At 37.6% G+C, this 19145-nt stretch overlaps 1 protein-coding gene and 1 pseudogene across 1 annotated transcript in view; one reads left to right on the forward strand and one right to left on the reverse strand.

Moving 5' to 3' along the window:
* Nucleotides 1-19145, reverse strand: part of TMEM38B (transmembrane protein 38B) — an 88186-nt gene that overhangs the window by 37322 nt on the left and 31719 nt on the right. The window contains exon 2 of the mRNA XM_069090644.1: nt 18359-18515. Coding sequence (XP_068946745.1) covers nt 18359-18515 — 157 coding nt within the window. The remainder of the gene's footprint in view (nt 1-18358; nt 18516-19145) is intronic.
* On the forward strand, nt 10747-11894 carry LOC138163102 (dolichol phosphate-mannose biosynthesis regulatory protein pseudogene; annotated as a pseudogene).

Raw genomic sequence — 19145 nt, forward strand, 5'->3', positions numbered from 1 at the left:
TAATGAATATTATTCAAAAAATTTCAATAGAACCCCAGCAAAAAAACTACAGTAACCAAAAAGTTATTCACTATGACCAAATCTGGATTTGTAACAAATGCAAAGATCCTTCAATATCAGGAACACAATTAAGCGTCATATTAAAAAAGAAAAAACCTCAAATCACATGATTCTATCAACAGATACAAAAAAAGCCTTTGACAAAGTATTATTCTCACTCATGCTTAGAAAAAAAGATCTATAAAACGTAAGTATAGAAAGGTTAAATGTTTTAAAAAAAAATCCCTCAAACCAAAAATAGAGCATTATAATGGGAAATACTCAAAGCATTCTCAATAAAGAGGTATAAAGCAAAGATACTCCATTCTCCCAATTATTATTTTACATAGTTCTACAGACACTAGAAATAAATTAAAGACATAAACAGTGTTGAGGAAAACACAAAATTATCTTTCTATAAAAAGGTCATGAAGATTTACTTAGAAAACCCCAGAGAATCAAGAAAGAAACTGAGACAGTTAATGGCTTCTGTAATGCAGCAAGGATACAAAATAAATCACCAAGATATTGTTAAGCACAAATATTCTGCAAAGTAATAGAAATAAAAAGACAAAAAATGAAAAGTCTCTGCCCTCAAGGAGCTCCCAATATATTGGAGGAGAAAGCATATACAAAAATAATGATATTCACTTGGGCAAGTCACTTAAATTCTCTGGGCTTCCATTTCCTCATCCTTCTAATGAAAGCATTGAAATAGATGTCCAGTGAGGTCTCTTCCAGCTCAAGATCTATGACTACATGATACACCAAGGTATATTTTTGGCCTAGATCTGTGATTTTATTGTTTAGGAAACTCCCAGTGAGTATGCTCCTTCTACCTATGCAAATCAGCAACTACTCCATAATTTATAGTCTTTAAGAATAATCTTAGAATCTGAAAGACTGGAGGATTTTGGGAAGATGGCAGAATAAGGCAGGAAATTACCTGGCTCTCCCAAATTCTCCCACATATAATTTAAAATAATGCTTCAAAGTGAATTTTAGAGTGGCAGAAATAATTAAAAGTCTGGGTAAAGCAGTAGTTCAGCCTAAGACAACTTAGGAGAACATTAGGAAAAAATCTGACCCCCTGGAGTGATGGTCTGGCCTGACTGAAGTGCAGACACCTCCACATCAACAAACAAGTTCTAGGGCACCTATGTTGGTGGAGGTATTGCTGTCCCAGGCTATGACTATGGATAACAGAGACATTGGTTTTGGTTCCAGGGCAGAGGGGTGAAGCTTACAGACACTGGACCAAGGGGCACAAGAGTATTTCAGGTGACAGTATTGCTGGAGGCCCAGGTCATGGCTCAAGGGTAGAAAGGAATACCTGACATCACTCATATATGAAGGCAGAAGAGCAGTGATCACACCTGGCTTGGAATACTAAACATTATAAGAACCAAAAGGTCAAAGCCTCCTACATAGAGCTCAGAAAACAACAGCACGAAAAAACTAAATTCTCCACACCTTGGGACCCAGAGCCCAACTCCAACATAAATTTTACAGCCAAGAAAGAGGCTGCTAAAAAAATTAAAATGAGTAAGCAAATGAGAAAGAACTCAACCACAGATAGCTATTATGGTGACAGAGAAGATCAGGGTTCAAACTTAGAAGAAGATAGTGAAGTCAAAACAGTTACTTCTAAAGCTTGAAAGAAAAATATAAAATTGTCACAAGCTCAAATGAATTCATCAAGGAAATTTAAAAAGACTTTAAAAATCAAATAAGAGAGGTTGAGGAAAAATTAGAAAAAAATAAGTGCAATGCAAGAAAAATCAAGAAAACCAAAAGAAAGTCAACCAATTGGAGGAGATTCAAAAACATATGGAAGAAAATAACTTCTTAAAAATAAGAATTGGGTAAGAGGAATCTAATGACATCATAAGACTCAAAAAATAATAAAAACAAAGTCAAAAGAATGAAAAAAATAGATAATGTGAAATTTGTCATTACAAAAACAATTTACTGAAAAAAAAAGATCAAGTAGAGAATAAGTTATGATCAAATAAAAGAGCTTAGACACTATACTTCAAGAAGTAATAAGGAAAATTGCCCTGACATTTTAGAACTAAAGGGTAAAATAGGAATTTTTAAAAATCTAACAATAACCACCTAAAATAGATCCCAAGATGAAAATTCACAGATACATTATAGCTAAGTTTTGAAGCTCCCCGGTCAAGGAGAAAATATTACAAGCAACTAGAAAGAAAAAATTAAAATATTGTGGAGTTACAGTCAGGATAACAAAAGATTCAGCAGCTTCTGTGTTAAAAGATCAAAGTTCGTGGAATATGATATTCCAAAGAGCAAAGGAGATGGATTTGTAACCAAGAATAGCTTGCCCAGCAAAGCTGAGTGTAAATCTGCAAGAAAAAAAAAAACGTTAGTGAATTAAAGGACTTTGAGGTATTCTTGAGGAAAACACCAAAACTGAACAGAAAATTGGATGTTCAAAATCAGGAGAAATATAAGAAGGTAAATATGAAAGACCAATTATAAAGGATTTAGTAAGATCACACTGTTTACTTCTTATATGGAAACACGTTATCTTTAACTTTTAAGAGAGTTATCATTACTCGAGTAGACATAGATAGAAAGCTAGGAGTTTAGTTGAGTATGATGGGAATGATTCTAAAAAACAAATTTGAGAAGGGAGAGGTAAAATTATAATAATGATCTCATATAAACAAAGCTTGAATGGAAGAACTGTTACAGTGGAGAATAGGAGAGGGTGGAAGCCTAGTAGAACTAGAACTGGGAAAAGAAGGTATAACATATACATTTATAATGGTATAAAAGTCTTCTTAACTTACAGAGAAACAGTAAATCAAGAAGAAAGGATACAGGAGGGACTCTTAGAAGGGGTGTATTACGAAGGCATTGATCAGAAGTAAATTATACATCTGAGAAGGTGATGGAATCCTAACAAAGCTGCCCCCATCCCCAATATTCTAACTTCATTATAGGCTTGGCCCTAATGAACAGCAAGCCCACTGCACCTACCTACCCCCTCCACCCAATGTCCTAACTTCTTTGTATATGCCTCACTGCTCACTGGAACAACAAGTGTGTCCCTGAACTCTTAGTTCCCACAGAAACATCAGGTGTGTCCGTGTAATGGGGACCCAGTTATAGCCTCTACCTGGTCACTGTCCCCAAAGAAACAGGTGTGTTCTTGGATTCAAGCACAATCACATCATCCATCTAGCCCAAGACAGGACCACAATACCTAACTATCTGTCTTAACCAGACAAGACCACAATAGCTAGCGAGTTGGAGGGCAGAATAACCAGAATGTTTAACCACTGAACCATAGATGAGGCCCCTCCTCCATTACCTAATCCCTTAACAAAATCTTCCTGTCTTTTTAATATTAATGATATCCCTCTATTCTATCTAAATTTCTGTTATGTAATTACATCTTTAGCCTATAAAAACCCATCTTGCTTTCTCTAAAGTTGCTGGTTCCTGTTGGGAACTTAGGCTGCTTCATGAGAGGCATCAATCTCAATAAATGCCTATACTTGGATTAGAGGTGGTCTGACCCTGAATTCTTTGAGACAGTTCTACCACAACACATAGTGAAACCACAACAGTTTTAGTGTGGGCAGAGACCCCACCTCAACAGTTTTTGGTGTCCCTGGGTTTAAACCACAACAGCTTTTTGGCATCCCTGGGTGGGCCTAAGTCTCTGACTCTGAGCTTCTCCTCCACACTGAGCACAGTCTCGGAATCGGACTCCTTCTAATCCAAAGGTAAGTATCTTTTTCCCTTCTCTTAGTTGGGAGGTCCTTCAAGCACCTAGAAAGGCTTGACTAGATCGCTTGGGCCCTTGTGGCTAGCAAATTCCCTCTAGACAGAGAATGCTCTGCTTGGGAATTTCACAGGGAGTTCTTTATGAACTCAATTCTTCATCCTTCAGTGGGATGCCACTGAAGAGATGAACATGGCTATAGACAGGATTTCCTTAGGCTTACTGGCATTCAGTCCCAACTCCCATCTCATGGGACTACTAAATAACAGCACTTGGTCTTTGTATAATCTGGAAAACCAAGAAAAGTTATCACTATCTGTGTTTTCTGTTTGTATCTGTGTGATCTGTGTCTGTGTAAAAATCTTTGAGTGTGCCACCTTGTAAGATTCAAAATGCAGCTGGATAGAAAAGAAAAAACTGTACCTGGGCTAGAAATATTGATGGTCTCTTAAAGAAAAGTTTTAGGCAAAAAAAAAAATATCTATCTCTTTCTACTTCCTTGGACTCTGTAAAAGTTCTGGAGATAGAGAGACAGATAGAAAATAGTAGAAAGGGGAAATTTCTCCCCTAAGATCCATCTAAGAGAAAAGGGGTCACTTCACTGATCAAAGAGAGGCAGGTTTCTAAGCTGCACTTTGGAAAAGGACTAGCACTTAAGCCTTCCCTGGGTCACAGAAAGAGAACTGTGCAATATCATTGGGAATGTAGTTCCAGATAACTGAATTTATTCTGGTTACTAAATAGGCACTAAGATAAATTGGGAAATGCACAGATCTGAAAAAGAGATGCCTCAGATATGAAACTTTGAATTCTCCAGTATGGGGAAGAGGGGACTAGGTACCACCAGATCTTTTCCAGAGTCCCACTCACCTTGACTGCAAGGTTCAAAGCTCTCATTTTCTTTGTGTGTGTGTGTGTGTGTGTGTGTGTGTGTGTGTGTGTGTGTCTTTATTAATTCATTTACTTTTAGTTTACAAGATTCATTACCACAATTCCCTGAGTTTCAAATTTTCTCTCCCTCCCTCCTCCCCCCCACCCATGGCGGCATACAATCAAGTATAGTATCTGCAAATACTTTCACATTAGGCATCAGTCAGGTTATAAAGAAGGATTGTAAGAGATGGAATGAAGAATGGGAAAGAGGAAACAAAACCAAACAAGAAAAGGAAAAAGGTAGTTTGCTTCAATCTGGGTTCAATCTCAGTTCTTTCTCTGGAGGCAAACATCTCTCTCCATCATGAGTCTTCTGGGTTTGACTTATGTCTCTGGATTGCTGAGAAGAGTCCAGTTCATCAAAATTGGTCGTCACACACACGTTGTGTCTATAATTGTGTACAAATTCCTCCTGGCTCTACTCTTCTCATTCAGCATCAGTTTGTATAAGCCTCTCCAGGTAAATATGAAGTCCATCTGCTCCTCATTTCTTATTGCACAATAGTATTCCATTACATGCATATACCACAACTTGTTCAGCCATTCCCCAATTGATGGGCACCCCCTTAATTTCCAATTCTTTGCTACCACAAAAAGAGCTGCTATAAATATTTTTGTACATATGGGTCTTTTTCCCACTTCTATGATCTCTTTGGGATACAACCCTAGAAGTAGTATTGCTGGGTCAAAGGGTATGAAATAATGTATAGCCCTTTGGGCATAATTTCAGATTGCTTTCCAGAATGGCTGGATCAGTTCACAACTCCACCAGCAATGCATTAGTGTTCCAATTTGTCCACATCCTCTCCAGCATTTGTCATTTTCTTGTTTTGTCATCTTAGCCAATCTGACTGGTGAGATATGGTACCTCAGAGTTGTTTTGATTTGCATTTCTCTAATCAATAAGTGATTTAGAGTATTTTTTCATATGCTTATAAATATCTTTAATTTCTTCCTCTGTAAACTGCCTATTCATATCCTTTGACCATTTATCAATTGGGGAATGACTTGTATTCTTATATATTTGACTTAATTCTCTGTATATTTTAGAAATGAGTCCTTTACCAGTGACATAGATTGTAAAAATTCTTTCCCAATTTTCCACTTCCCTCTTAATCCTGGTTACACTGGCTTTGTTTGTACAGAAGTTTTTCAATTTAATGTAATCAAAATTATCCATATTGCATTTTATAATGCCCTCTAATTCTTGTTTGATCATAAAGTCTTCCCCTCTCCACAAATCTGACAGGTAAACTATTCCTTGTTTTATGAGACTGCTTATAGCATCAACCTTTATACCTAGATCATGCACCCATTTAGACTTGATTTTGGTATAGGGTGTTAGATAATGGTCTATGCCCAGTTTCTGCCATACTATATTCCAGTTTTCCCAGCAGTTTTTGTCAAATAGTGAGTTCTTATCCCAAAAACTGGGGTCTTTGGGTTTATCAGCAGTAGATTACTATAGTCATTGACTGCTGAGTCTCATGTACCCAATCTATTCCACTGATCCACTATTCTATTCCTCAGCCAGTACCAAGTAGTTTTGAGGACTGCTGCTTTATAGTACAGATTAAAATCTGATATAGCTAGTCCACCATCCCTAGCATTTCTTTTCATTAATTCCCTTGATATTCTGGACCTTTTGTTCTTCCAAATGAATTTTGTTACTATTTTTTCTAGCTCTATAAGGTAGTTTTTTGGTAAACTGAAAGGTATGGCACTAAATATATAATTTAATTTAGGTAAAATTGTCATTTTTATTGTATTAGTCGACCCAGCCATGAGCAATTGATGTCTTTCCAATTAGTTAGATCTGATTTTATTTGTGTGAAAAGTGTTTTGTAGTTGTGTTCATGTAGGTCTTGGGTTTGTTTTGGCAGGTAGATACCCAAATATTTTATAATGTCTACAGTAACTTTAAATGGGTTTTCTCTTTCTATCTCTTGCTGTTGAATTTCATTAGAAATATACAGGAATGCCAAGGATTTATGTGGGTTTATTTTATATCCTGCAACTTTGCCAAATTTATTTATTGTTTCAAGTAGTTTTTTACTTGATTCTCTAGGACAAAGCTCTCATTTTCAAAGAAGTTTTAAAGAAGTGAACAGCTGAGTGAAGTATACTTAAGCAAAAGGTAAAAAAAAAAAAACCCACTAAGATTCTTCTCCCTGAAATCCTACCTCTGACAAGACTAAGGCTACAATGCCTTTTCACTGTGATCCAACTCTGACCAGACTGAGGCCATGGTGAAAAGTTACAACCACTAATATTCTCTTCTTCATGGTCCCAGTTCTTCCCAGGATAGGGCTTCAGTGCCTTCTCCCAGTCATCCTGGTTCGGACCAAGCTAAGGCTGCAGTGAAAAGTTAGAAGAATAGTTGGGAATTTGAGTTAACTTCCTCCACCTGGTGAAAGGAACAAGGGGAGAGGCACAGCAGCTACATCGGGGCCCCAGTGCAACAGGCCTAGGTCCCTGGGCACCCTGAAGCCCAGTCCTCTAGGTAAGCAGAGGAACCTCTCCTCTCAAATCCCCAAGTCCTTGCTTTCACACCACTGGAACCTGGAGTTTCTGCTCCACCTTCCCTGAAGCCAAGCAACCCCTATCAGGAAGCCTATGGGTTCCTCAGGGACCCTCCTCCTTATTCACCAAAACCCCCTCCTCAATGTTCCTGGACCTTTAATGCAGCCACTAGACTCTACAACCTCCTGGTACTACCTGGTCCTTAGTCTCTCCCACACAAGAAATGGTGCCCTCTTTCTCTTTCCTTCCTAAATTCACCACCCCCACAACAAGGCTCTGCAAATGTGGGGAGATGAGAAAAGGAGAGGAGAAAAGGAGGTCAGAAGTCAACCAGCCTCTACACTTGGTAAGGCCAATCTTTTGTTAATAAATTTTATATGTGATTTGGAAATGCAATTAATGTCATCTCACTGTTATTATTGTATTTCTACACTGTATATATTATAAAACTTGAGTGATCATTGTGAGCCAGAAATAGTGTTAGACAAAGCAACTTTTAATCTGAACTTTTGAAAGTTAAAGAAAAAAAAATGTTTAAAACCAGCTATGTTATTTTATTAAGTTCTACTAATCCTGTCTTAAAGCTAAAACAAGTTGACTCACTTTTGAAAATTGTAAGACTGTTAACTAAGTTATTTGGGATTATTGTTATAATGTTAAAACCTAAAAATTGATCCCATAGCAGCTCTAAGGGTAGACAGGTTAGACACCTCCTATTGCCCTCCCTTAGGAAGATGGTCAAGGTCACCTCCAATGTAGGGCTATAGGGGATGACCAGAGGCCATACATGCCAGCTACCATATACTAGTATCCCAAAAATAAAATATGGGAACCCTGAAAGACATCATGGCAAGGAAAAAGAAAAAATCAGTATTGAAAATAAAGGACTTGCCACACAGAGAGTATGTGGCTTTCATCAGTCCAAAAGAAGAGTATCATAGGGTAAACAGGCAAATCAGTCCCTTCTTTAGGGACCCTATTGATTTCTCCTTATGGCAAACTTGCCAGATCCCCAGAAACCATCTGGTGGGCAAGTTCATCAGCCCCAGGAAAAAATTAAAGCTTGTCTGGGTTATGGAGTTCCTAAACAATGAACTTGGCTTACTGAGAAATGAAATCTCATGTGTATTTAAGTCATGGTAAAATTTTATTGCTTATTGCAACTCCATACAAATAAAAGCAATTGTATCAAGCCTTAAGTTGTGATTGGTGAGACTTGCCATTTGAGGTAAAAGGCATTGGGACTGCAACTAGTTTTATTTTGAATTTGAATTTAGATATAGTTGTCCACATTAAATCAGGATCTGAGAGAAATGCCACAATCTACCCAGAGGGAATCCTGCTACAGGTGAAGGTTTGCTTTTGGGAAAAGCCAAGAGGACAATTTTAGCTTCAATCTAAAATGGGACCCTCCTGGCTCAGTTTCCCCATTGTCTTCCTTTGAAAAGGAATGCTTTCCACCTGGCTATTCCTGAGTCTGGCTATGAGATGAAATTAAAGTGACTCTTATCTGAATTCAAACAGAGCTAAGGATGTTTTATCCTGTCATATCTGGCATGTCCCTGCTTTTCCCTTTTATGGTAAATTTCTCTAATTAGAGCAAGTGGTCATATATTCATAAATATATGAATACAACGCAGGTATGTAAAATCTTGCTGTTTTCAATCTCAATGTATAGTCATTCCATATTCCAAACAACTGGGTAAATTAGTACACAGGCTTGTCATCTACCTGCCTGTATAGTCAAGTGAAAGGTTAAATCTCTGGAATAGAACATTTTTTTTTTCTGAATGATATGGGAACAATTAGATAAGTGAAAAGAAGTTTGTGAAACAAAGGTACAAACACAATGTTAATCATTATCCCATATACTAAGGCTGGGATACATCTGAGCTACTAGAATGTGTGTTAGATCTGAGCTATTAAGCCTAAAATTATATTCCTTTCTACAGCCTAAATAGTTTAGTAAAAAGGTACTTGGAAAGGCGGCTAGGTGGTGCAGTGAATAGAGCACCGGCCCTGGAGTCAGGAGGACCTGGGTTTGGATCCAGCCTCTGACACTTAACACAAAAAACTAGCCACTTGACCCTGGGCAAATCACTTAACCCCAACTTCCCTCCAAAAAAAAAAAAAAAGGTACTTGGCTAGTCAACTGACTGTTACTAGATATATCTGTCTTTCTCCTTATATCTTGGGCCCTGCATATTGAACTTGCCTGTCAGATTTGTGTCTCTCAGATTACAGGCCAATTCACGAAGAGTTGGCAGCAAGCAGTGGATACCAGTCCATACTCACCTACCATCCCCTGGATGTGATCTATGCTCAGTTTTAGTCAACCTCCTCCTTGGGACCCACTGAGACAGGGATCGCTCTACTCCTTTTCAGCCTGAAGAAGCTGAGACCTTTGTCCCTTCTCCCAAATGAATTCGGGTCCCAACTCTTTGAGGGGGGAATGATGGAATCCTAATAAAGTTGGCCCCAGCCCCAATATTCTAATTTCATTATAGGCTTAGCCCTAATGACCAGCAGGCCCACTGCACCCACCTACCCCCTCCCCACCAATATCCTAACTTCTTTGTATATGCCTCACTTCTCACTGGAACAACAGGTGTGTCCCTGAACTCTTAGTTCCCAGAGAAACAGCAGGTGTGTCCATGTGATAAGAACCTAGCTACTGCCTCTACCTGGTCACTGCCCCCAGACCCATTCTCACAGAAACAGGTGTGTTATTGGATTCAAGCACAATCACATCATCTATCTAGCCCAAGACAGGACCACAATATCTAACTATCTGTCTTAACCAGACAGGACCACAATAGCTAGAGAGTTGGATGGCAGAATGACCAGAATGTTTAACCACCAAACCATAAAAGTTCTAAATCATTTTTGATTTAAAAAATACAAATTAAAACAACTTTGAGATATCATCTCACACCTATCAGATTAGCTAAAGTGATAGGAGAAAATGACAAATGTTGGAGGGGATGTGGGAAAAGTGGGATACTACTACACTGTTGGTGGAACTGTGAACTTCTCCAATTATTTGGGAGAGTAGTCTGGAATTATGCCCAAAGAATTCTAAAACTGTGTGTACCCTTTGACCCAGAAACACCACTTTATTAGTCTGTTTCCCAAGATGATCAGGGAAAAGGAAAAAAACCTATTTGTTCTAAAATACTTATAGTGGCTCTCTTTATGGTGGCAAATAACTGAAAATTCAGGGGATGCTCAAAAATGCGGAATGGCTAAACAAGTTGTGGCATATAATTGTGATGCAATACCACTGTGCTGTAAGAAATGATGAGCAGGTTGATTTTAAAAAAACATGGAGGGGCAGCTAGGTGGCGCAGTGAGTAGAGCACCAGCCCTGGAGTCAGGAGGACCTGAGTTCAAATCCGACCTCAGACACTTAACACTTATTAGCTATGTGACCTTGAGCAAGTCACTTAAACCCAACTGCCCTACCTTCCCCCCCTCCAAAAAAGCAAAAACAAAAATCATGTTAAGACTTGCATAGGAGTCCTTCTCCAACTGGGATCCGACAGAAATGGCCACAGGAACAGACCAGGTGGTTGGATTTGGCCTGGTGGTTTTCAGTCTTGTGACCTTCATCTACTACACAATTTGGGTGAACATTCTGCCCTTCATAGACAGTGATCACATCATCCACAAGTACTTCCTGCCCAGGGAGTATGCCATTATCATCCCTCTAGCAGCTGGCCTATTCCTGTTGCTGTTTGTGGGACTGTTCATCACTTACATAATGCTGAAGAATCGAAAGCCAGCCAAGAAGACAAATTGAAGGACCCATAGTCAGACTTGGGGAGGAAGCTGGAGGTCAGACCTTGGACCGCATGTGCTGCATTCTAGCAGGGCTTGGAGGAGACTCTGGGGGCAGGGCTTAGAGATGATCTCATGCCCTCATCATCACCATCTCCTCTCAGGCTAGGGTGGACTGGGACAGGGGGTGCAGTCCTGATCCCAGGACACAGCTGATGAGCCTCAGCATCCCTGATGCCCCCTGAAAGATGTACATTTTGGTGCTGTAGGATTGGCCTGAATTGAATTCCATCTATGCCTGACTGTCTCTTTCATCCTGGGATTTTGCCCATCTGGAAGGAGCAAGAAGAGGCCATTCCAGCCCTTGTCCCTCTGCCCCTCTCAGTTTTATGGGCGAAAGAGACATCAACGTCCTTCCCTCTGTCCTATTCCTCTCAGGCTCTGCAAACGAACTTTCCTTCACATTCCTATAGGTCCCTTCCCTTCTCTACCTCTTGCTCAAAAAAAAGAAAAAAAGGCAGCTTTTCAGAGGCTGACACAACCTTGGGCCCATTCCGGGGTACAGGCTCTACTAGACAAATCCCTGGCCCTAAATTCACTTCTCTGGGAGCAAGACCAGACCCCAGCCCCATGAAGGGGACAAAGAGAGAGAGTTCCTCAGTGCAGGCTGTGAAAACTGTAGAAACTTTGTGGACCAAACTACTGGCACTGTCAGGTATAAAGGCCTGACATACTGTTTGTTCAATGTGCTCTGTCACACTCTGTACCCATCTGACCTCCATGTGGTCCCACTCCCTACACTATGCCACCAAGCTTCCAGCTTCATCTCTGTTTCAATAAATATTTAATATAAAAAAAAGACTTGCATAAAATAATGAAGAGTGAAATGAGAAGAACCAAAAGAATATTATAGAGAGTAACAGCAATATTGCTCAAAGGATAACCATAAATTATCCTTATAAGGGATAATTATAAATATTCAAATCAACTACAAAGGACCTATGAAGTAAGATGCTATCCACTTTCAGAGAAAGAACTGATAAATACAAGTATGCATGGTGTAAGTGTGTGTCAAATGGTGGCCTTCTCTAGTGTAGGATCAGCAGGGAGAGGAGACATTTTGGAACTTAAAATCTAACTAAATAAATTTAATTAAAAAAAAAAAAGAAAAGGGGGAGGGGAGAACTGAAAGGTTAAAGTGCCTTGCATGATGTCAAACAATTAATATGTGTCAGAGGCAGGACCTGAACCCAGGTCTTCCTGACTTCAAGGTCAGTGACAAAAAAGCTGCCTCCCATACAATATATAAACAAAGTAAATACAAGGTACACTACAGGTTAAAAGGAAACAAGAAAAGTCTGCAGAGAGAAGTTGGCACTCAAGGTAAATTTTGAACAAAGCAAGGTATTCTATTAGCTATATGTAAGAAAGAAATGAGCATAGTGAAAAAGTCTGTGCAAGGGCATAAGAAAAGGAAATACAGCAACATGTTCAATAAGAAGGAGAATTTGGCTGGACCCCAGAATGAATGAAGACAATTAATGCACAATAAGGTAAGCAAAAAAGGGTTGAAGCCAGGTTTTAATATTTAATAGGCTTTAACCAAACAGAAGAATTCAAATTTGCTCCTACAGGTAACAGTGAGCTTCTGGAGTTTCATGAATGAGTGAATGCTTAGTTAGTATTTACCACAGGTCAACAACCTGCAGTGGACAGAGATCTGGCCATGGAATTAGGAGGACCTGAGTTCAAATTTAGTCTCAGACATTTACTAGCTATGTGACCTGCACAAATCACTTCAACCTGTCTGCTTCATTTGTAAGTGTAAAATAAGCTAGAGAAGAAAACAGCAAACCACTCCAGTATCTTTGCCAAGAAAACCCTAAATGGTGTCACAAAGTGTCAGACATGACTAAAACAATTCAACAAAAAACAGCCACTGTAACTAATAAATAAGCACTGGGGATACAAAGTGATGCAAAAGGTAAGTGAAGCAATCCCTACTCTCACGGACTTTACATTTTAATTAGAGATGATAACACATATAGAAGATAGCTTCAGGATGGAGAGAATGGCCCAGTCATCCTGAGGGTTCAGCAACAAGGCAGCTGACAATGTTCAGGGGGTCTGAAAGGTACAGCAGTACAGGAGATGTTATTACCCCCATTATACTCGAGTTTTTCAAGGGCAGAAAATGTCTTTTTCCTTTTTTCTGTATCCCCAGTGCATGGTGCCTGGCATATGGTAAGCACTTAATAAATGTTTACTGACTGATTAGTAAGGCTTAATAAATTAGGTGTAATAATAGCAAGGGTTATAGTAAAACCCAGTAGTGTCTAGGGTGCTGCAATAAGGCAAAGGAACAGGAATGGTAGTACCTGAGCTCTAAGAATTCCGTGATATTTTGTCAGCCCTATGGAGAATGAACTGGAGGGGAAAGAAACTTGAAGCAGGGAAACCAATTAGGAGGCTTCTGCAATATCTACATGAGAAGTGATGGGGACTAGACTAGGTAGGAAGTTTGGAGGTGGGAAGAGGTGCGAGCGGAGAAAAGGTGAGAAATGTGGTCAGATTGACAAGATTTGTCAAAATTGGATGTGGGGTGAGGAGAAGATAAGGATACAAAATGATTTCAAGGTTAGGAACCTGTATGACTAGAATAAGATGGTACCCTGCACAGAAAAAAGGGAAGCTTGGAAAAGAGTCAAAATTTTGGGAATGATAATGAGTTCTGTTTTGGACATGCTTGATTTGAAATGTCTATGACACTATTGCTTATTCAATATCCAATAGGCAACAGATGTGGCAGAGCTGAGAGAATGTGGGCAACCCTGCCGTCCCAGAGCAGAGCTAAGAGAATTGGGAGTTGTGCTATTCCCCACAGGACTGAGAGTGCTATCTACCCAGAGGCTGCGAACTAAGAGATGGGGATATTGTTCTAAGTGAAAGCCTTTTATAGGACGCTTCCTGAAGGATTTCCCCTGCGCACGCTGCGCACTAGAGTGTTCTTGAGGGGGGGGGGACGCTTATTTTGAGGATCCCATCTTCACACCTGCATATGCTTGAACTCTTCCCCGGGAGATGGGGACGGATCCGGGCCTGGCAGCAAGCCCTTTACCTAAGGGGGGGGCTTATTCAGACATCAGGGTCAGAGTCTCACTGGCCTGTGGTCCTCAACAGTGGGCCTGTCTAGGGATAGTCATAGAGCTCTGGAAGTCATCTGCATAGAGATGACAACTGAGGTACCAAAGAAAGAGTGTGTCTAGAAAAAAAAAAGTAAAGAGGACCCAGGTCAAAGACTTGGGGTATACCATAGCTGGGGGTCAGATATGAACGATGGTCTAGAAAAGGAGACTGAGAGATCAGACAAGTTGGAGAAAGGGGGGCAAATGCCAAGAGTGAGAAAGAGCATAAAAATAAGAGAAAGGGGTTATGAAAACCCAATATCCAGAAAAAGAGAGTAGACCACAATATCAAAAGCTTTAGCTAGATCAAAAAGGATGGAGACTGACATCATCAGATCCATCAATTAAGAGATAAGTAATCTGGAAAAAGAAGTCTCCCCAGTATCTGAGAGTCAATCCACAAAATACACAAGATTTATACACAAACAATTACAGAATACTATTTAGTTAAAGAATGACTTAAATAAAATGTCATCATTCCTGGTTGGGCTGTGACAATAAAAATGATGTTGCTACCTAAATTATTATAGAAATTTAATGTTAAACCAATCCAACTACCAAGGGGCTACTTTATGAAGGCAAATATAATAAGATTCATTTGGAGGAAAAATAAGGTCTATAGAGTATTAAAGGAAATCATTTTTTAAAATAGGAATGAAGGGAGAATAGCACTTCTAGAACTCAAATTATATTATAAAGCAATAATCATAAAAATTATTAGGCAATAGTTAAAAAATAGATGACTGGAACTGACTAGGTAAGTGCAAGAATCAGAAAAAAAAAAAGTCACACTCAACTATGGTTCTAGTCTATACCTTATTCCCAGATACATACTCTTCAATCCAATTACACTGGCCTCCTGATTATTACATGAACAAGATTCCAACTTGTGACTCTGAACGTTTTCACTGACTGTCCTTCATGCCTGAAAACACTTTCCCTCTTCAGCTCCATCTACTGACCTCCCCAGTTTCCTTTAAATCCTTTCTTTTAATGGAAACCTTTTCCATGCCCTCTTAATTGGAATACCTTCCCTCTGTTGATTATTTTCTACTTATCCTGTATATAGTTTACATCATATATATGTTTGCATGTTGTCTCTCAATTATAAGTTCTTTGAGGGCAGGAACTGTCTTGTCTCTTTTTGTATCCCCAGTGTTTATCACAGTACCTAGTACACAGTAAGCATTTAACAAATGTTTACTGATTAACTGATTGGTAACAGCAGTACAGTGGAAAGAAGACTGGTTCTGGAGTCTGAAGATATGAATGCAGTCCTTTCTTAGACTTTTATTTACCCATGTCACTTTGAGTAAGACACACTCTCTATGAACCATCATTTCCTCATCTGTAGAATTAAGAAGCTGGACTAGACGGTTTCTGAAGTCTCATTTCACTCAAGATCTATGATCCTATGATCAGTAACCCAGTTTTCAATAAACTCCCAAAACATAAAGTACAAGGGGAAGTATTCTCTATTTGATAAGAACTACTTGGAAAGTTGGTAAGCAGTATGGCAGAAATTTAGCTTTAGACCAACATCTTACACCATATATCATAATAAAATCTAAATGACCTGAATGAAAATGATCTCAATATAAAAAGTCAAACTATATGAAAAACTGAAAAGAATGAGACCAGGTACTTTTCACAGTTATGAACAGATGCAGAATTCTTATATCTAAATAAGGCATGTGGAAGATCACACAAGATGAAATAGATAACTTTCACTAGACAAAATGGAAAAGTCTTGCAAGAACAAAATCAGTACAGCAAGGATAAAAAGAGAAATAGTCAATTTAGGGGATAAAAATCTTTGCATTAAACACCTCCAGGAAGGTTCTGATATCCAAGACATATAGGGAATGAGCTTTAAATTAAGACCAAGAGCCATGCCCCAAAGGAAAAGTGCTCAAAGGAAATGAAACTCTCAAAAGAATTAAAATATATTAACAATCATTTCTAAGAAAGATTGTTCCAAATCACTAATTGTGAGTAAAAGACAAATAAAACAATTAAAGTTTTACCTTACTCCATGCTAAATGATAAAAAAGACAAAAAATTTAAATGATAAATGTTAGAATGGCTAAAGGAAGACAGATACACTAATACAATGTTGGTGGAGTTATGAATTGGTCCAATCATTCCAGAAAGCAATCTGGAATTATGCTTTTAAAATAATGACTAAAATTTGCATACTCTTTGATCCCAAAGAGTATACTAGGTGTAACCCAACAAATACGAAAACATCCAAAATAGCATACTTTGTGGTAGCAAAGAATTAGAACAAAACAGATGCTCAACAACTGAGGACCTGTTAAACAAACTAATCATGGCATATGACTATGATCAATTATTATTATGCCATAAGAAAATACATTAGGATAAATTCAGAGAAAGCTGAAAAACTTATATGAACTAATGCAAAAGAAAATTAACAGAATCAGAACAATTTACAATATGACCACAAAAATGCAAAGAAAAACAATTTTGAAAGACTACTCTATTCTTATCAATGCAATCATGACTTCAGAAGACTAATGATGAACTATGCATGCCACCCTGTTTTGGGCAAAATGCTAATGAACTAAAGGTATAAAATTAGATATACATTTTTAGACATGGCCAATGTATTGAACTGTTTTGCTTGACTACACTTATTTATTATATGAGAGACTTCTACTGAGAGGAAGAGGATTTTGGGAGTAGTGATAAAAATCAAAAAGGAATAAAAAGACGATCAATTAAAACATTCAAAATAAATGGAAAAAACAAAAAAAATTCAGAAGGAAACACATCTAAACAGGGAAATTCTTACCATCATGTTAAATTTAATATATGCTTAAAAAAACAAACTATATAACTAAAGTTCAAGATTCCATATATGAGCCTCTTTTTTGTTCTTTATATACAGAAATGTTTGTTGATTGGCAGTCCACAAAACATAAGCAGGCACTTAATAAATGTTTAGTGTCTATTGTTCAAAAAGCATTTATTAAGTGCCTACTATATGCCATGTTTGCTGATGATAAAGTTCATAATAAAAATGTAATTTTTTAAAATTACAAATATGAAGAATTCAGAGAAATTTGAAAGGACTTAAACTGATGGTGAGTACAGTAAGCACAAATAGGAAAACAAAAAACACAATAAATACAACAGTCAAAAGAACCAAAAGAAACAATACTATATTCAAGTAAAATTATATAAAGTATGATTAGAAAAGGAGGTGGCTCAATCATATAATGAGAATCAGTGACAAATAATGGAAATCTTATGCGTTCTTCTCACAACCATAAAATTTTATAGGCCTAGAAAAATCCTCTTCATACTAGGTATCAATTCTGTGGGGGTCTTAGGGAAAGACATGAGCAAAAATAGCACAGGATGTGAGAAAGTAAATGGACTGCTACCTGCAAAACTGAAAGGTATACAGATATCAGTGAAATTCAAAACTCTCTGAACACTGAAGTATTTCTTAATTAAAGGCTAAACAATTCCACTTAAATGGATAATTAGTACCACTCAGGGTTTGGTATTCATATTGTCTGAACACATTTGAAAAAGTATTTCCTGTTGGCTCTTCCTGTTAAGAAGTTTTACTAATAAATATAGGCGTGCACTGCCTATCACCATTAACTGAGTTTGAATGTGGCAGGAGCGAAATAATGTCATACATAAACAATCAGCCAAACAATATTGTTGCAAAGTTTTATGATTTTATATCAGATTTTGACTATAATTTCTTAATGGATGTATTAAGTTGTACTCGTCAGAGCAATATTATATTAAGTATCTTTACCTTAAATAATGAGACAGCTAATGTGACTATTTAAACATTCAATTATAGAAGCAATGACAATGATCAATAAAATAGGAGTTAATTCTGATGTATCTTAATGTGTTTTTAACATAATTATTATCCATTTAAATAAATTTGTAAAATGTTTCCACAGGAAAATTAAATGAAGAAAAACTTCAGACTGAAAAAGATCATCCCATGAAGTAACTAGTGGAACTCTTACTTGTAATTTTTGATTCCTTAGGGAATTTCCAAATTTGAGATGCTTTCAATATAAAAGCAGTTCTGAAAATATTTTTTATGAATATGTCACACTTTATTACAGTTGTTACTTACCAGATTGAAGATGCCAATAAGACATTGGTGTTATTTTCAAGGAATTTTACTGGAGCTTCTCCAAGCAGAAAAGCAGACAAAATTCCCCCTCCAAAGCAGTGCATCATAGCACTAAACCAGCTTACTAAAGGATTCTGCCATGCCACTGTGATAGCTCCTGAAATGAAAAATCAAAAAGGTAGTCTTGGATATTTCTATATTTTTTTTAAAAATACAGACATGTCAAAAATAACTAGTATGACCAAACTATGACAAAATATTAATAGTTCATCATTTTCAAATATTCAGCAATTTTCATTTATAGGTCAAAAAGTTAAATATACACATTTAACAAATGTTATATTGATTAAAAGATGATCTTATCAATTACAGCTATCTGGACAAACTATTTAATAACATTTTGTTCTCCATTAGTTGCATTACTAACTAAAATTCCAAAAAATTTCACTGATTCATATTTTTCTTTAACTCAGAGCATACAGTTTTCCAATTCTATCAATAAGTATTCTTGAATGCTTATTCTGGGGCTAACAATTAATGAGATAAATGAATTCTTTTTAATGAGGACAGTTTTCAATGACACTCCACAAAATCCAACTCCATGCCTCCTAGTGGTGTGGAGATGAACTGAGGTTCTCAGAGGGATGCCAAAAAAGTACAGCTCAAAACAGAATCTACTGTGCCCAGAAAGGTTTCTTGGACTGTGGTTCTGCAAAAGACTGAGTAAGTTTTTCAAGTATCAACTTATTTAAATACAAAAATACACATCACTATGAGGCTGGCCACT

The sequence above is a fragment of the Petaurus breviceps genome, unplaced genomic scaffold, assembly GCF_028583685.1.
Source record: "Petaurus breviceps papuanus isolate PSGF00001 unplaced genomic scaffold, PetGlider_PUasm1.0 187, whole genome shotgun sequence".
Taxonomy (NCBI): Eukaryota; Metazoa; Chordata; class Mammalia; order Diprotodontia; family Petauridae; genus Petaurus; species Petaurus breviceps.